The 18853-nt window shown below is 45.2% G+C and overlaps 1 protein-coding gene across 3 annotated transcripts in view; it reads left to right on the top strand.

Moving 5' to 3' along the window:
• The first annotated feature begins 6503 nt into the window (after positions 1-6503).
• The window catches only part of LOC144889222 (protein AATF-like), a 35849-nt gene continuing 23499 nt past the window's right edge, over positions 6504-18853 (top strand). Inside the window, exons 1-2 of one of the 3 annotated variants that reach the window (XM_078769258.1) lie at positions 6504-6774; positions 9255-9401. In XM_078769258.1, coding sequence (XP_078625384.1) covers positions 6684-6774; positions 9255-9401 — 238 coding nt within the window. In that variant the 5' untranslated portion in view covers positions 6504-6683. The remainder of the gene's footprint in view (positions 6775-9254; positions 9402-18853) is intronic. The other 2 variants (XM_078769257.1, XM_078769259.1) reach the window with 2 other exon arrangements.

Here is an 18853-nt window from a genome sequence, read left to right as displayed (position 1 = left end):
GTGTGACGTAATAAAACGCAGCAGTACAAAATGTGACGTAATAAAACGCCTGTAGTAAAGGTGCGTGACGTAATAAAACGCAGCAGTACAAAATGTGACGTAATAAAACGCCTGTAGTAAATGTGTGACGTAATAAAACCCGTAAAACAGAAGTCTAAAAGGCGTGACGTAATAAAACAATTGACATCTCTGGGCGTATGTATAAAAATGTAAAATACTCCATGGCGGAAACGTCGTTTTCCTCCCAAAGACTCATGGGAGCGTCCGTAATTACTAATAGCGCACACAGTGACAGTCCACCAACCACGTCGCAGATAACGAGGACGACATTAAAGAAAACACCGACATCAATAAGGAAGGAAGAACGTCATGGGGTCGCAAGGTTCGGCATTCGATGGAAACAAATATAGCAGCGGTGCCCGGTCGAGGCGGCAGCTCCGCAATGCGGCTTCTCTCACCGACTTCATCGCGGCCGCCATGTCGTCGTATCGCTCCGCTTGCTCGGCGAGGCGGGCACGCTGCACCAGCTGCTCCCTTTCAGCCATCTTCGGGCCCCAGACGGAGAATTCAACAAAGCGATGACGAGGTGTGCTTAGAGTGCGGCTTCGCCAGTCAGCTTGAAGAGCCGGGCGGATCAAAGGAGAGGATGAGGGGGAAGTGGAAGGAATAAAGCGAAGAGAAAGGGAAAGGGAAAACGAGCGTTGGAAAGACACGATATAGGAAGAGGAAGAAGAGGAGGACGATGCTGATGATGATGATGATGGGGATGGGGAGAATGAGGAAATAAGAGCCCGGGATTCTCTGAACAAGTGAAGGAACAACGAACAAATGCCGCCCAGCGCAGACAGGCGACCGGAGAGAATGAATTTGTATAAAACCACGTGTGCGTCAGGACGACGTGGGTCACGTGAGCAGCCACAGGCCCCGCCTTCTTGCGCTGGAATTTTATCATAATGACGTCACAATACGCCCTATTTTCGGACGCCTATTTAATATTTGACGCATTTGGCATGGTCAGATGTACATTGCCTACATCAGGATGATTCGTCATTTTAAATTAACAGGTGGGCCCGTTGGTGCAATGGACCATATTTCCATTGGTCTTCCAGGCCTTGTAGCGGCCTACCTGCCGTACTCCTTGACAACTTATTGGATTGCCTTACCTTTCACCAAACACAGATGTGCTTGGGCCAGGGGGCGGGGACTATACGTTCGTTATTTATTGTTGTTGCCAAATGATGCTATTATTATTATTATTATTATTATTATTATTATTATTAATATAAGCGTTGTTACAATGTTATCATTGTTTTTGTTATTTATTTTCTAACTAGAATACCAATCTGTGGAAGGACCCTTAACCTGCTCTATACACCTCAACATGGCATTCGTTTTTAAACATGGGAATTGTTGCTGTTTCTTTGTAGTTAATTAGCCTAATCAACTCAGGGTGTCATAACGATCATTTCGGTTCATCACATTCCACATCAGAAAGCTCCAGTAGAACTTGACAAACGAGAAAGGCACTCAGTAGCAGCATACCTCCGCCAGGTGAACAGTTTACGTTTTGTATCCCAGAGAAGACCAGAAAATCACAATACAGAATCACATTTAATCAAAATTATCCGTCCACAACTACAACTTTTTGAGATATCCTGCTATGTATCGTTTTTGGCCCAATCTCCCAATGGTTAAGAATCACTTAAAATATTCCATTAGCCGGATCCGAATCCGGATCTTCACCAAAATCTAATCATTTCGTCCTTGTCACATACGCTACATCTCTGCAAAATTTCCTACGAATCACTCCACAAATCACATACACACACATACCGACATACACACATACACGCATACTCACATACACACACATACCGACATACACACACACATACCGACATACACACATACTCATATACACACACATACCGACATACACACATACACACATACACACACATACCGACATACACACGTACACGCATACTCACATACACACACATACCGACATACACAAACACATACCAACATACACACATACTCATATACACACACATACCGACATACACACATACTCATATACACACACATACCGACATACACACATACACGCATACTGACATACACACACATACCGACATACACACATACTCATATACACACACATACCGACATACACACATACCGACATACACACATACTCACATACACACATACACACACATACCGACATACCCACATACCGACATACACACATGCTCATATACACACACATACCGACATACACACATACAACGACATACACACATACACACACACACACTCACATACACACACACACACACACACACACACACACACATACACACACACACACACACACACACACACACACACACACACACACACACACATACACACACACATACACACACACACACACACACACACACACACACACACACACACACACCTCATCCATTTATAGTAGAAAAAGAAAAGACAAATAAAAGTTTTTATTTAATTCCTTTAAACACTTAATTCCGATTCCTTTGGGAACCATCTGTTTAATATGTATGCCAATATGGTTGAGCTGGCTGGCTTAAGAATTAAGACGTAAGGTGTCCTGAGTTCGAAGCCCTGTCGCACCATTACATTAGCATTATAATAACCTCAGGTAGGTTTACTCGGCACTGTTCATCCTTCCCAGTTCCCAGGTCGAGAAAATTAGTGCTGTACCTGGAAAGAATGAGTCATTCGAGTATCCTGCGTCCAGGATGAGTTATTTGGCCATTGAAAAACTGCTCCGGCAACCCGATACCTCTAATTGACCTTATGCATTGACGTCACGAAGCACCTAACAACCAATCGCGACGCCATCTTAGAGGGCAAACAAAGGCCCTGACGACGCGTTCATGTGTGAGTGAACTGCGATCGCAACTAATTGCGTCAACTAATTGCGTCAACTAACTGCGTCAACTAATTCCACATGGTGAATGAATCATAAAAATTATTTTTTGGTGAAGTAACAATGGATATAGTAATGTTTGAAATGTTTCTGTAGAAATTTATACAGTACATATTTTCTGTGAACAATAAATGAAGCTGCACATGATACGTGTACATATGTTTGGAAGCTGACACAACTGTGACAATAAAACTGCTGCGACTTTATATTACTTGTCATTTTGTTTTGTTTCATGTGCGTATTTAACAATGTGTATCACTAATAAGGCAATACTGTTGATCCATAAAATAACACTTCCATGATAATCAGTCCATAGGAACTACTCCTGGACAAAGATTTACGAGAGCACACGCAACTTGTCCGATTTTGTCCACAGTTGCTTCTGGCGATGTCCCATCATCTATCAGTGTGCTGGGAATGCGATTTTGGAGTACAGTATATTTTTGTTTCACCATTCCATTTACCCGTTCAACATGGATCCGAACACAAGAAAGTTCTCTGCTCCAGTCAACTTGTACTTTTTCAAGTTGCTTCTTTCCCTTGGTGAATGGGGGCACCTTGGGGGCACCTTCACCTCGGCCATCGCCATTCCACAGTATTCATCAACAACAAAACCACGATCGGCAAGCACAAGATCCCCTGGCATCAGTTTACTGTTTTCCGTTATCTCAGGATCTGTCGCCCTTCCTCCCCAACACGTGCTTAGGAAGCATATTGAGCCCTGTGGTGTTATACCAATTAGAAACTTTACAGTGGAATGGTGCTTGGAGTTGCTCCACACTTGTGCCCTTGCCAGTAAATCGGACGCAGTGCAGTCAATAATAACTGCACATTTCCTGAAAAAATTCCTGGACGATGACGGCATACTGAGACGTAGAGCGTCACGACTGGGCCAGTGTATCAGCGACTGAGTCTTTACAAACATTACATCAAGAACGCGGTGCAAGTTTCGTGAAACGGTTAACTGGCCGACTCCGAATCTGTAAGCTAGGTCCTCGTCAAAAATGTTCAATCGCAACTTCATGAGGAACATTAACACTTGACCAAACTTTGTGGGTTTTTTACACGTTGGGAGAGCACGTGATGTAAACGTGAAGAGTGGCAAAAAAATTGCCCAAGAAGGAAGTCCCGTGTAAAATCGGAGTTTTGCATCGTTGTTCTGAAAGTGTTCTTCCTGCAACCCTGTTGCTCTTATCTTTTCTTCCAGGTCACACACTGCAGTTCTGAGGGCAATATTGTCCTTCTGTAGTTCCTCCTCGTTTTTTTCCAGGGCACGAATGTCTCTGAAAGACAGTTCAGTTTGGGTTTCAGTCCCTCCAACAGGTGGAATCTGCTCATGAATGGGGCACTGCTCAGGATTTGCATTGTGTAGTTCTCGCAGTATTGCTGCAGGAGCCATGTTGTCTGCCTTCCTGTTACGCTGCTGTGATCGCTCATATCGGTGAAACGCTGACACTGAAGAGGAGTGACAGCTGGTGTGGAGCCCATCTTCTGTGTAGGTGCCCAGTCAGGGTTGGCGATATCATGTAGGTAGGCTGGCTTTCCTGTAAAATGTGAGACAAAAAAGTGGAACAAAATTATGTCAAATTGTTAGGGAATGTATGTTATGCAGAGGCATAACATACATTAAATACTGGACTTCACTTACCTTATTTTGATTAGTTTCTTCACCATGAAGTATATCTCAAGATAATTTGATGAGTCACTCATTTTAGCATGATTGTGAAGTTAAGTCGCATGTCAACTCCTGTACGCTTAATATTCAGCACTTCTTTACGTCATGCACATGCTCTGGATATGTAAAGAGGAGGATCATGACTCAACGTTATTCCATTATGATGGCAATCATTTAAAAAACAATGTCTATCAAGCTGGTGCAAGGAATGTTGATGCGACAGACAGGTCATAACATAACTTAGACTGTCGCCTGTAGTGAAGTTACTTGTTAGTTAACTACTAACATTGTTGGAATCCTCCAAATTAAAAAGTTTGCAATTCCAAAGCTTGAGATTACCACTAATATCACTCGTTACTAGTGGAAACAACAATCACCAGATGCTTCTCTAACGTTCAGTTAATTCAGAGTATGAATGAATGAGCCGTCTGTTTTAGCGTTTGTGTTCCAACGCAGCTAATTTTAGACTTGCTATGTTTTACCATGCCTGGCTTGCCACTTTGGCATACACTTAGACTGTTAGTCTAATTTTTCCTTAAATTTCATGATTTTCATACTTAAACAACTCAGACAAATTGGTACACAATTAAGGCATCGAAAACACCTTCTTTGACATTCAAACAACGAAATTCGAGTCGGCATTACACACATACCTGGAACGAAATGCTCGGAACGAACTCGTGATGACCTCGCCGGTTCATACCCCTTGCATTTGGTGTTGGACAGCCATTTTTCTCGCCGTTCTTTTGACAGTTCTGCTGCATGGTCGCCTTGATGTTCCAACACTGTGGGAATACAGTAAAAGGACACGTCCTTGTCGCGATTGCTACGGTTAGAACACCCAACAACGCAGCAGAAATTAACCATGTTTAGGTTTTCGTGAACGTAGAAGTATCTAGTCGTGACTATCGTACATCGCGTTGCGTCCGCGAGGGCGCACTTCCGTTTCTTAGGGTGTGTGACGTCATATGCATAAGGTCCATAACGCGAAATGAATGGTTCTTCTTCTTCAAAATTTTTTCCACAGCCAATTTGCATAACCTCCCCTGTGCAGGAGCGCCTCTGCCTGTACAATTTTTTATTCACAATTATGACGTCGTACGCCATGTGGTACGGACGCCATCTTGGAAAAACGTTACACCTCTATATCTCCAAAACCGCTCAATGGAAAAAATTGAAACAAGGCTCATTGCCAAGTACTCCCTGTAGTGGTGTGAGAGTTACGTTCGCACTCACACCACGTATGAACACCTCATTATGGCCTCAAAGATACAGGTGAGGATTCAGAAAGTCTGCTCAATATCCCTGGAATATTTATAACCATTGTGTATAGAAGTTTCGAATGCTTCTTAATTCTTATGACCAGAAGACAGAAGTAAAGAAAAGAGTTGTGTTTCTGGCTGCCTAATGGATTTTCCCTTCACAACTTCCAATACTCCCCAACCTCGTCCTACTCCTATTTATACTCCTCTATTCTACCTTTCCACTTCAATAACGCATCCACGTAAATTATTTGTTTTGAGGCAGCTCTTAATTATTTCCGCGTCGACGGTATTCTATATTTGATGAAATCTTTTCAAGCCATCCGTCTTCGTCGCTTGGTAAGATGGCGACCTCGCGGTACTGATGAATGACGTCAATGAGCAGTCACGTGTTCAGCGCATTGTTCCGGTTTGCTTTGGATAAAAAAAATTACAGATACAGAAAATATAAAAATGTCAATTTTATACCAAACGCTATGGATCTCATTATGGATTATTGTGTACGAGGAATAGCAGAAGGAGAATGCTGAGTGAATTTAATACCGAAAGTGATTGAAGAAGAAGAAGAAGTCTAGGAAGAGGAAGAAGTTAACGCGTCGGTGAGGAATTGTTTTTCCGGAATCCGGCACATGGGCTCACGCTTGATGTTCAGGCCTTCAACTTGAGCTTCTCTGAATGAGGTTTCTTTGTTATAATTTACGGAGAAAGGAGACAGAGTAAGCAGGTTTACTTGAGATTATCTTCGAATTAAATTTTCAGAATTCTACGACACAGCAATATGGCTGAGAGTGAGATTGTCTCTGACCGAATCTCTCGGCTTCTGGCAACACGACCCCTTGTCGATCCTGAGGATGATACATGGGATGAAGGTACAATATGCATGACGTACAAATATACAATATAATATGTGGTTGACTCAGTCAAAATATTGTAGTTTAATCATTCAACATAGAAATCGTACAATGGTTGTTTGGCAGCAACGTTGGGAAAGTGTAGGGTTGAGGATATATGTGTGGAAAACAGAGGTTAAATGGTGAATGAAAGGAGAGGGAAGAGAGGGATTCGATATTGGAGAGACAGGAATCAGATCGGACATGATGCGAGATAAAGCTGATCGTTGGTGGGCATGTGATTGAGACATCAACCATCCACTTTAAGTTTACATACCATATCATCCACTTTACATACCAGATCATATCCACTTTACATACCAGATCATATCCACTTTACATACCAGATCATATCATCCACTTTACATACCAGATCATATCATCCACTTTACATACCAGATCATATCCACTTTACATACCAGATCATATTATCCACTTACATACCAGATAATATCATCCACTTTACATACCAGATCACCCTGATCACGGTCTGCAAGACCAACACCCTGGTGTTGGGCTAGCGGCTAGGGTGCCGGCTTAGGATCCTCGGATCCTGGGTTCGAATCCCGGTCGATCGCTGAATTAACGCCAGGGGGGTTGACTCAGCCTGTCATCCTTCCGAGGTCGGCTAATTGAGTACCAGTTCACTGGTAATTCCCTGTTTGTCGTTAAAGGTGGCAAAAAGGGTTGGCGTCAGGAAGGGCATCCGGCCGTAAAACATTGCTTCAAAAAGGGGACAAAAAAACAACAACAACAACAACCACGGTTCCCGAAAAAGGCCAACCCCCGCTTTGCGGGGAAAAATGGCCTCTAAAGGTGGTTTTTTTGTTTTTGTTTTTTTTACTACATACCAGATCATATCATCCACTTTACATACCAGATCATATCATCCACTTTACATACCAGATCATATCATCCACTTTACATACCAGATGATATCATATCATCCACTTTACGGTCTGCAAGATCATATGATATCATCCACTTTACGGTCTACAAGATCATATGATATCATCCACTTTACGGTCTACAAGATCATATGATATCATCCAATTTACCTACAAGATTTATATCATCCACTTTACCTACCTGATCATATCATCTCTTTACCTATCAGATGTTATCATCCACTTTACCTACCAGATCTTGCAGAATTTTCTTCTTTCTTGTCACAAAATGGAATGATGTGCAATTAAAAGAACGATACTTGACAGTTGATAGTGGTTTGAACGAGTTCAGAACAGTTGATAGTGGTTTGAACGAGTTCAGAACAGTTGATAGTGGTTTGAACGAGTTCAGAACAGTTGATAGTGGTTTGAACGAGTTTAGAACAGTTGATAGTGGTTTGAACGAGTTTAGAACAGTTGATAGTGGTTTGAACGAGTTTAGAACAGTTGATAGTGGTTTGAACGAGTTTAGAACAGTTGATAGTGGTTTGAACGAGTTTAGAACAGTTGATAGTGGTTTGAACGAGTTTAGAACAGTTGATAGTGGTTTGAACGAGTTTAGAACAGTTGATAGTGGTTTGAACGAGTTTAGAATGAGTTGATAGTGGTTTGAATGAGTTTAGAATGAGTTGATAGTGGTTTGTATGAGTTTAGAACGAGTTGATAGTGGTTTGAACGAGTTTAGAACAGTTGATAGTGGTTTGAACGAGTTTAGAACAGTTGATAGTGGTTTGAACGAGTTTAGAATGAGTTGATAGTGGTTTGAATGAGTTTAGAATGAGTTGATAGTGGTTTGTATGAGTTTAGAACGAGTTGATAGTGGTTTGAACGAGTTTAGAACAGTTGATAGTGGTTTGAACGAGTTTAGAACAGTTGATAGTGGTTTGAACGAGTTTAGAACAGTTGATAGTGGTTTGAACGAGTTTAGAACAGTTGATAGTGGTTTGAACGAGTTTAGAACAGTTGATAGTGGTTTGAACGAGTTTAGAACAGTTGATAGTGGTTTGAACGAGTTTAGAACAGTTGATAGTGGTTTGAACGAGTTTAGAACAGTTGATAGTGGTTTGAACGAGTTTAGAACAGTTGATAGTGGTTTGAACGAGTTTAGAACAGTTGATAGTGGTTTGAATGAGTTTAGAATGAGTTGATAGTGGTTTGAATGAGTTTAGAATGAGTTGATAGTGGTTTGCAAAGTTCACAAAAACGAGATTAATCACCAAATGTGATTCTATCACAAAATTTGCAAACGTTTGTATCCATGCATATATCTGGATAGAGTACAGTACTTTTAAAGTAGTCTGCCCTCAGTTTTTGTGTTTTGCTGTTCATTTGCAGAATTAAATTGGTTTAGAAATCAATTTTAATTTGTGGCCTTGCATTTTATTTTTGTCTTGTATGAACATGAAAAGACTTTGTGCTTCTTCCTTCTTTTATCCCCACTTTGCTTGATGCTTGTTGCTCATTTGGTACTTTCTACTCTGTTCTTATTGACTTCATTGATTGTTTATTCAGCAAGTGCAGCAAAAGTGGTGAGCAGATTGGAGGAGGCAGCTTGTGTTGAAGACAGTGATGGTTCACGACTGAGGAAACGTGTGGGTGACATGGGTGTGTTGGATCCTTGCTTCCGTGCAAAAGCAACAAGCAGGAGATTGTTGGAAGGTAAACTTCACAGCATGTTAAGGTTTATGGAGGACTTTTTTTTACAAAAAGGTCGCCCCCAATCATCCATGGCATCTTCAACCAACCCCCACCTTGTACAGTTCAACTTGAAATTCCCATTTGCCTATAATTGCCTTACATGAACTGGTAATACCAGGAAGTTCCACAAGTTTCTTTTCTGCATTTGCTCAATGGATTGTGATAATTTTGAAATCATGTCTATATTTAATTGTTCATTATATTGTTGTAGTCAGCCTGTCCATTCTGGTTACCAGGTATGAATCGGGCAAGTCCTGTTAAAACGACTGCGGATGCCAGGTGGGTCAACGACTGTGGAACAGATCGTGGCCTTTTATCTCTGCCGTTGCGGATCTGTTGCCGGCCTTCTCCCCTTATCAAGGGGGGATTAATCCCCTTGTCTTTACTGACCTGGCGTGACCTGAGACCTGAGACCTATCACGTCCCTTCCGGACAGTGCTAAATAGGGTTTCAGGACCAAATTCGCTGTTACTTAAGTACTAGCGCTGCCCTGAAACGAGGAGATAAGCCTCGCACAAACCACGTGTGTTGGTGATACGCCGAGCGGTTGCGTACACGTGATCCGCGCCGTTATAGATGGTGGAACCCGATTCAAGCGGTTCTTATTCGTACCACGCTTAGTCAATGGAGAAATCACAAAGGCGATCGAATTGGAAAGCAAAGGAATAACAGGTTTAATTATTATTATTGCAATGTACAATGGTAGTTGGGTGTTGGGCTAGCGGCTAGGGTGCCGGCTTAGGATCCTAGGATCCTGGGTTCGAATCCCGGTCGATCGCTGAATTAACGCCAGGGGGGTTGACTCAGCCTGTCATCCTTCCGAGGTCGGCTAATTGAGTACCAGTTCACTGGTAATTCCCTGTTTGTCGTTAAAGGCGGCAAAAAGGGTGGCATCAGGAAGGGCATCCGGCCGTAAAACATTGCTTCAAAAAGGGGACCGAAAAAAAAACAACAACAACCACGGTTCCCGAAAAAGGCCAACCCCCGCTTTGCGGGGAAAAATGGCCTCTAAAGGTGGTTATTTATTTTTATAATGGTAGAAGAGAAGGGACACAGAGTAGCCTTAAAACAGTCTTACTTAATACCCCAGGACTACGGGCCCATCTCACACACACACTCACACGGGGATTGCAGATGACAGGATGATGTTCAGCGCGTCCAGGGATGGCTCTCGTGCAGCTTCCTCCGGTCCCCGGCACGTCCCGTGTAGATGGATGCAGGAGAAGGCAGGAGCTCGTGGCGTGTCGCCTGAACGGAACGGTTACCTTTGGCGAACGGTAGGGAGCGGACTTTGGCGTGGCTGGCTGCTATTCACTCGCCGTTATGGCCGCGCTTACTCGCGTGGCTGAAAAGCGCTATATGCGTTACCGGCGCGTCTGGCTGCGCCCGCGTACTTGTACGGCCAACGTCTCTTCTTCTATCTCCTGGCGCGCACGTTCTAATGTGAGGTCAAAGTTCAACAACGGTGAGTGATGCACGTTCTTCTCTCGTTCTTCTCTCTCCCTCTCTCCCTCTCTCCCTCTCTCCCTCTCTCTCTCTCTCCCTCTCTCCCTCTCTCCCTCTCCCCCTCTCCCCCTCCTCAAACAAGTCCTTCTTGTAAGTCCTATCGCGCCACTGGTGGAGGTCCCGTCCAAGTCCTTTCGAGAGCTTTTCGTATGGGCTTATATAGACCCGCCCCGCGAACCTTCTGGAACTCACCAGACTCTCTTCACCAAGCCCTCTCATGCCATTCCGCTCGAGCTCTGATTGGCTGGTGGCTCTTACCATCATCGCCTCTGCCGCTCCCGACCTCAACGCCGCCCCCACCTTTTTAGGCCTACCTCGTGTTAGCTTGACTAGGGGACAGCCAAATGGGGCACGGGATGGATTACGCCCATAGAGGTAGAATTGGAGGGTGGGCGCAAAATGAATGGAATGGCCTATTCTCCGGTCTTTAAACAACACAGGTACTAAGAGGGGAAATGGCCTATTCTTACACATACTAAGACATAACTATACTACAAATGGGCCTATATGTTGCTCGTGGAATTAACTATGAGGGGCAAACCATTAGCATTTATTGACCTCAATGTGCAAATCTCAAAACCGTAGCAATATTGTTGTAGTCAGCCTGTCCATTCTGGTTACCAGGTATGAATCCGGCAAGTCCTGTTAAAACGACTGCGGATGCCAGGTGGGTCAACGACTGTGGAACAGATCGTGGCCTTTTATCTCTGCCGCCATACCCATCGGAACCATTGAGCCACCAAGCTCTATGCCGATAGGCGACCAGTATGTATGTCGTCACCAATCTAATTGGGCCGAGCAAACCTGAAGGTCATGTGATGTGGTGATCTAGTGGTATGGAGACAGGGACCAATCCACCTTTATCCTCCAGTATTTATTATTATTATTACTTATATCCACCAGATGAAACCATCATGATTCATGACACCCAGAATCCACTTTGAGACAAGTATATTGATGGAAGAACAATAATGGCACAAGAGGAGGAATTTACTAAAAAGCTATGACAATAATAAGTGCGTCTGTATTAAATAAACAATCCCCTTACCCTCTACCGAACATATGCGCTCACGGTCCAAACGACGAAGGGGAACCTTAATTACCTTGTCTCAAAGGGCCACAGACACAGAAAATAATGTTTGCTTTAAATAATAGATATTGCTTCTAGTGCTGATTGATAATCGTGATGGGGTAATAATAGTGCTTTAGATTTGCTATAGTGATAACCATAATGGAAATTAATTATCACGATAGCTGCTGCACATGCGCACTGCGCAGTAGGTAAATTCCGTTCCGCTTCCGGTCCGGTCCTGAGAGGATGCTGGCGTCACTTGCTCGCCGCTTCTCTGACTGGACCATTGTCCGTATCTTGCTTTTCTGGTGGTCGTGGCGGATTTTTGGCCATTGAGTCTGCCCTCTGCATGGTCCCGGCTCTGCTCTGCTGCTCCTAGCTTCACCTGCTCGGCTCCTTCGCTGTTTCCTCGGGCCCGCTCCCGTGGGTTGTGCCCATTGTTTGCAGTGGTGGTGATGGCGGTTTGCCGCCGTGATCTTGATTAGCGGCGGCGGTCGTTTGCCGCTGCATTTGCCGCTTTGCCTCCTCAACCTTGACCTCGTGCTCGTCTCTTCCCTCCTGTCTGCCCTCTGCTCGGTTCCGGCTCTGCTCCTGGCTCCACCTGCCCGGCTCCTTCGCTGTTTCCTCGGGCCCGATCCCGTGGGTTGTGGCCATTGTTTCACTCCTCGACCTTGGCCTTGTGCTCGTCTCTTCGCTCCTGCTGGCATGGCTCTGCGGTACACCGCCGCAAGGCTTCTCCTGCTTAATACCTGCTCCACCCCATCATGCATCTCTGCAATCAAATCAAATGGACTCCTGCGTCGACCCAGGTACATTCACCGTGGCTCCGGTCGTAAGTTTGTTTATTTACAATCAGGTCACTCCATCCCCGTCCTCTGGTCGGCTCAGCGCACTCCCACTCATCGTCCCAGCGCACCTGGTCACAACAACGCACACAATCGCACCTCCTGTCTGCGAACCCTGGCCAAATCACCTGAATTCATACCCGCCGTACAAAACGACATCAAGCTCACCCTGTTCAATACCCGGTCCCTCAACAACACATGCCTCATCCTGAACGACTACATCCTGGAAAATAAACTGGACTTTCTCTGTCTCACTGAGACCTGGCAACAACCTCTGGACTACTTCGCACTCAACCTCACCACACCCAATGGATATTCTTACATCAATAAACCATGCTCGGAGGGCCGAGGTGGTAGAATTGCCGTTATTCACCGACAAGACATCAGGACCAGCCTCATCTCCATCGCATCTGCTCCATCATTTGAACACCTGGCTTTTAAACTCTCTGGTCACACACAGTCAGTCATGGCTGTTGTCTACCGCCCTCCCAAACCACACCCATCATTCCTGTCTGACTTCTCCTACTTTCTGACCCAGCTCTGTTCCCCCTCCCCCTCAATCCTCCTCCTTGGTGATTTCAATATCCACATGGACTCCACTGACTCCACGATAACCACTGACTTCACTGATTTACTCACCTGCTTTAACCTCACTCAACATGTCAACTTTCCTACCCATAACCGTGGTCACATTTTGGACCTTGTCTGCTCTACTGGACTAATTTTGCACCATCTCTCTGGCTCTGACCTCACTCTCTCTGACCACTTAGCCATCATTCTGACCATCAACATCCCCACCACAGCACCAAGGCATTATCGCACTATCAACTTCCGTAAGCTAAACGCTCTTTCACCTACCTCATTCTCATCCACCCTCTCTGAAAAAATGTCCACTTCTCCCTTCGTTGACCTCCACACCCCTTCTGACCTCACTGACTACTACAACCACACTCTCTCCTCCTGCCTTGACCAACTTGCGCCTATAAAAACCAAAACCGTTTCTTTCACCCATTCTGCTCCCTGGTTTACCCCTGAAATCCGTCTGATGAAAACTCGTGCTCGCCAACTTGAAAGACTCCGCAATAAAACAGGTCTCACAGTTCACTCCCAGGCCTACAAGGACCACCTACAACACTATAAAGATGCCCTCTCCTGTGCCCGCTCCGCCTACTACTCTCAAATTATCCACTCTGGCTCCGGAAACCCAAAAGCACTCTTCTCTACAATAAACAAACTCCTCAGCCCCCTGAACACCACCACCCAGTCATTCACAGTAGACAACTGCATCCCCTTCCTTTCATTCTTCCAACGCAAAATTGAAAACATCTACAACAGCTTGACCACCGCCGCACCCACTCCCCTTCAAACCACCTGCGCCCCCTTATCCTGCCACCCCCTGTCTCATTTCTCCCCAGTCTCCCCTACTGACCTCTCTGAACTCCTCATAGGAATGAAAACTGCCACCTGCACTCTTGACCCCATCCCCTCCAGCTTTGTCAAGGCCTCCCTTCCTGCTCTCTCTCCACTTATCATTGCAACAATAAACTCCTCCCTGTCTACAGGCATCGTCCCACCGTCCCTCAAAATTGCTGCTGTTACCCCCATTCTGAAAAAACCTGGACTAAACCCTGACACCCTAAATAACTTCAGACCCATCTCCAACCTACCCTTTCTGTCAAAAGTTTTGGAACGCGCTGTAGCCACTCAACTCAAACATCACCTCTCTGCCAATAACCTGTATGAAACATTCCAATCCGGATTCCGCTCCAACCACAGTACTGAAACTGCTCTCCTCAAAATCACCAACGACCTTCTCCTCTCCTCTGACGCTGGCAACCTCAACATTCTCATCCTCCTCGACCTCAGCGCCGCCTTTGACACCATCGATCATTTGACACCATGACATCATCGCCTTTGACCCGTGACCACATCATCCTCCTCACCCGACTTGAAACCACCTTTAACGTTACTGGCACTGCCCTCTCTTGGATCAAATCATACCTCTCTGATGGACGCCAGTTCATCTCCATCAATAACTGCAAATCCCCCACTGCTCCCCTCCCCCAAGGTGTCCCCCAAGGTTCAGTTCTTGGCCCCCTCCTCTTCATCCTTTACCTGTCCCCCCTCGGTCACTTAATCCGCCGTCATGGTCTCCAATTCCACTGCTTCGCCGATGACATCCAGCTTTTCATCTCCACCAAGTCCATCTCCACCGCCACCCACTCTATCCTGACAAACTGCATCACTGAAATAAAATCCTGGCTTCAAATCAACTTCCCCAAACTTAACTGTGATAAATCTGAAATAATCATCATTGGCCCAAAAACGCTCATAAAATCCACCCATAACTTTGCCCTCAACATCGACGGTATCCCAGTATCCACCTCCCCTCACATCCGGAATCTTGGCATCATCTTTGACCAAACCCTCTCCTTCGACAAATACACTAAACAAATCACAAAGACAGCCTTCTTTCACCTGAAAAACATCGCCCGTCTCCGTCCATCCCTCTCCGTGGCTGCAGAAACCCTCTCCACGCCTTCATCACTTCCCGTCTGGACTACTGCAATGGCCTCCTTTATGGTTCACCCTCAACAATCACCAATAAACTCCAATACATTCAGAACTCCGCTGCCCGTCTACTCACCCATTCCCGGACCCGTGACCACATCACCCCCCGTCCTTTACAAGCTTCACTGGCTCCCCATCTCCCAGAGAATCCAGTACAAAATCCTCCTCTTGACCTACAAAGCCCTCCATAACCTGGCCCCATCCTACCTGGCTGACCTCCTCTCCAGACACTCCCACCCGCAACCTCCGCTCTGCTGGTACCAACCTCCTGACCCCCCCCCCCCCATCCGGACCAAATTTAGATCCTGGGGGGACAGGGCCTTCTCCATCGCTGCTCCCACCCTCTGGAACTCACTACCTCACACCATCAGAGACTCCTCCTCACTCACCACATTCAAAACATCACTCAAGACCCGCCTGTTCAACACTGCATTCAACATTTAACCCACAGCATCTAACCCCTGACTATTTCCTCTCCTTCTCCCTCCTTTGTGCTTTGAATATTTCCCTATTGATTCTTCTTTTTTGAAATTGTTTTTATGTTTTGCTATGTATTATGTTTTGCACTCTGTCAAAGCGTCTTTGGGCTTCCTGAAAAGCGCTATATAAAATAAATGCATTATTATTATTATTATTAAATCACACCTTAAACCCAGATATTGACGTTGTTTTGGCTGCTTTTAGTGTTTAGTTTCTCTGAAAAGAAATACCTGTATTAAATACAGCACCACAAAATAAAGCAGGTGATATAATATGGAATGTATATTAGGGTGTCACTAGTAATAGTGGGCGGAAATTTAAAGATGGATTTTTTCAGTCTCACCCCGTAATATTATTCCACTTTGTGTAAAAACTCAGTAGAATAAATTTTGTCCTGATTAGCCATCATTTGGAGGTTGCCCATTCAACTTTAAATAATGTCCATTTGTTCACATCACTTTCTACTTCTTGGAAATAAACCAAATAACCATTTTCCTTTATTTCATGATTTCGGGGTTTTCTTGCTTAAGAGCAGGCTTCCTAGTATTCCATTAGACGTTACCCCTTTTAGTGTTGGGAGGATGCCGCCTTCCTGAACAGGACTGCCATCGGACCTGATGGCATGAGCCCACGGGTCCTAATATCCTGTTCTTCCGCTCTTTCACTCCCTCTCTCTGTTCTTTTCACCCTCTCTTTTGCTCAAGGTCAACTGCCATCTGCTTAGAAATCAGCCAACATCACCGCTTTACACACAAAAAGTGCAAAAACAGATCCTAGCAACTACAGACCAATCAGCCTTCTCCCAATTATCAGCAAAGTCATGGAATCCATCATTGCTTCGGATATGAAATCTTTCCTCTTCTCCAATGGCTTGATCTCTGATCATCAATTTGGTTTCAGACCAGGTCACTCTACTCTGGACATGCTGCTTCTGCTGTCTCAACAATGGATGGAGGTCCTCAATGCCAAACAGGAAATTAGAGCTGTCTCCCTCGACATATCACGTGCCTTCGACACGGTCTGGCACCCCGCTCTGCTCACCAAACTCTCCTCCTTTGGTATCCATGGAAATCTCCACGCATGGCTGGCGGACTTTCTCTCCAGTCGTAGTCGACGTGTGGCCCTGAATGGGTTTCTCTCATCTCCTCTTCCTGTTCAGGCTGGAGTTCCCCAAGGCAGTGTTCTGGGCCCTGTGCTTTTTCTGGTCTTCATCAATGATCTCTCCGACTCTCTTGAAAATCCTCTCTATCTCTTTGCTGATGACTCCACTCTCTGCCGCTCCATTCCTCATCCCTCAGATCGGCAGTCTGCAGCCTCCTCACTCTCTCCAGACCTGGACAAAATCACTGATTGGGCAAACAAGTGGAACATGTCTTTCAATCCTGACAAATCTCACACTCTTACGATGTCTCTCCGAAAAGACCGACTGGACAACCCTCCCATCCACTTTCTGAATAATCCTCTCCAAGAAGTTCTGTCACTCAAGCTTTTGGGTCTCACTATCTGCCATGATCTTTCCTGGGAAAACCACATTTCAAATCTGGCCTCCAAAGCCAGTCGCCGACTGGGCATCCTCCGTCGTGCGAAGTCCTTCCTTCGCACACCTGAGCTCCTCACCACATACAAGGCTTTCATCCGCAGCTCAATGGAATACTGCTCTCCCTTCTGGGCTGGTGCTCCTGCCTCACACCTAGCTCGTCTTCATGCTGTTGAAACCAAAGCGTTCAGAATCATTGGAATCTCCCGTGATGAAGCTACCTCCGAGGGCCTTTCACTTACTCACCGCAGGCAGGTTGGTGGTCTTTCTGTCTTCTACCGACTCCTCTCTGGCCTTTCTCCTCCAGCTCTCTCTGGGCTCTGTCCCCCAAATATTCCTAAAGGTCGCACAAGATCTGCCTGCAACCCTCTTATGGTTAAACGGCCAAAATCAAGACTCTCTGCTCACCTTCACTCTTTCATTCCTCTTTTCTCCCGCCTCTGGAACAAACTCCCCCACTCCCTTCAAGCCCACTCCTCCCTCCAGGTCTTTAAAACAGCTGTTCACCACCATCTCTTATCTTCCCCCATCCAAAACCTTGATCTTTTCTACCCCCGCTAATTTCACCCCAAATCCTCTTTTTTGAAATACCAACTTATTTCCTGGAAGTCCTTGGTGTCCTTGTGTTTATACTTCTCCCACCCCCCCCCCCTCCCCACACCGCCTCCCCCCAAGCCATCTCCCTCCCACACATTCCCGATGTCCCTCACAAATGTTGTTTATGTGCTTCCCCTTCTCTCCCCATCTTGTCTACCGCTCCCCTTTTTATATACTTTGGTTCTTTGTCTGTTTGATTTGTTTGTGTGATGTTAGCTCTTTCACGAGCCTCGATTATGTATACAAAAAAACCAAAAAAAACCCAAGTAAGCTTCCCCGTCGTATAATAATATTTTAACCAAATACCATAATGTAAGTAGGACATTGAAAAAACGCAAATTGCACGAACATAATATTTATTGTAAAAATGTAAAAAAATAATTTCACGAGGTAATACATTCAAAAAATGGCAAAGTAACAAAAGTAGAACATTGGAAAAACGCAAATAATACGAATATCGATGCTCATACGCTGATACTTCCTTCACATCTTCATCAATGCTGATTTATTCGGAGCTGGGTGTCGCTTTCTGTGCTCGGTGACAATTTGGACGAGGAACTGGAACTGTTCCTCTTTCCATTCAGCTCCTGTACCAGAGCCACAGCCCATTCGGCTCTGTCGTTCACCACCTCAAGTTTGGAGACCAGAGCCCATTCTTCGTTTCTCCTCTTCCTCCTGCTGTCGATTACGATATTCGGCTTGGCCTTGATGGGTCTTGTTCAGACCTGTCATTGAGCCGGGACGTCCTCTATGACGCTGCTGCTGGAGGAACTCCCAATCCTCTCGGCACTTGATCAGTTTCTCA

The sequence above is a fragment of the Myxine glutinosa genome, unplaced genomic scaffold (assembly GCF_964187855.1).
Source record: "Myxine glutinosa unplaced genomic scaffold, kmMyxGlut1.1 SCAFFOLD_1819, whole genome shotgun sequence".
Classification (NCBI taxonomy): Eukaryota; Metazoa; Chordata; class Myxini; order Myxiniformes; family Myxinidae; genus Myxine; species Myxine glutinosa.
The sequence above is the reverse complement of the archived record's forward strand: the minus strand, read 5'-3'. Positions and strand labels throughout refer to the sequence as shown.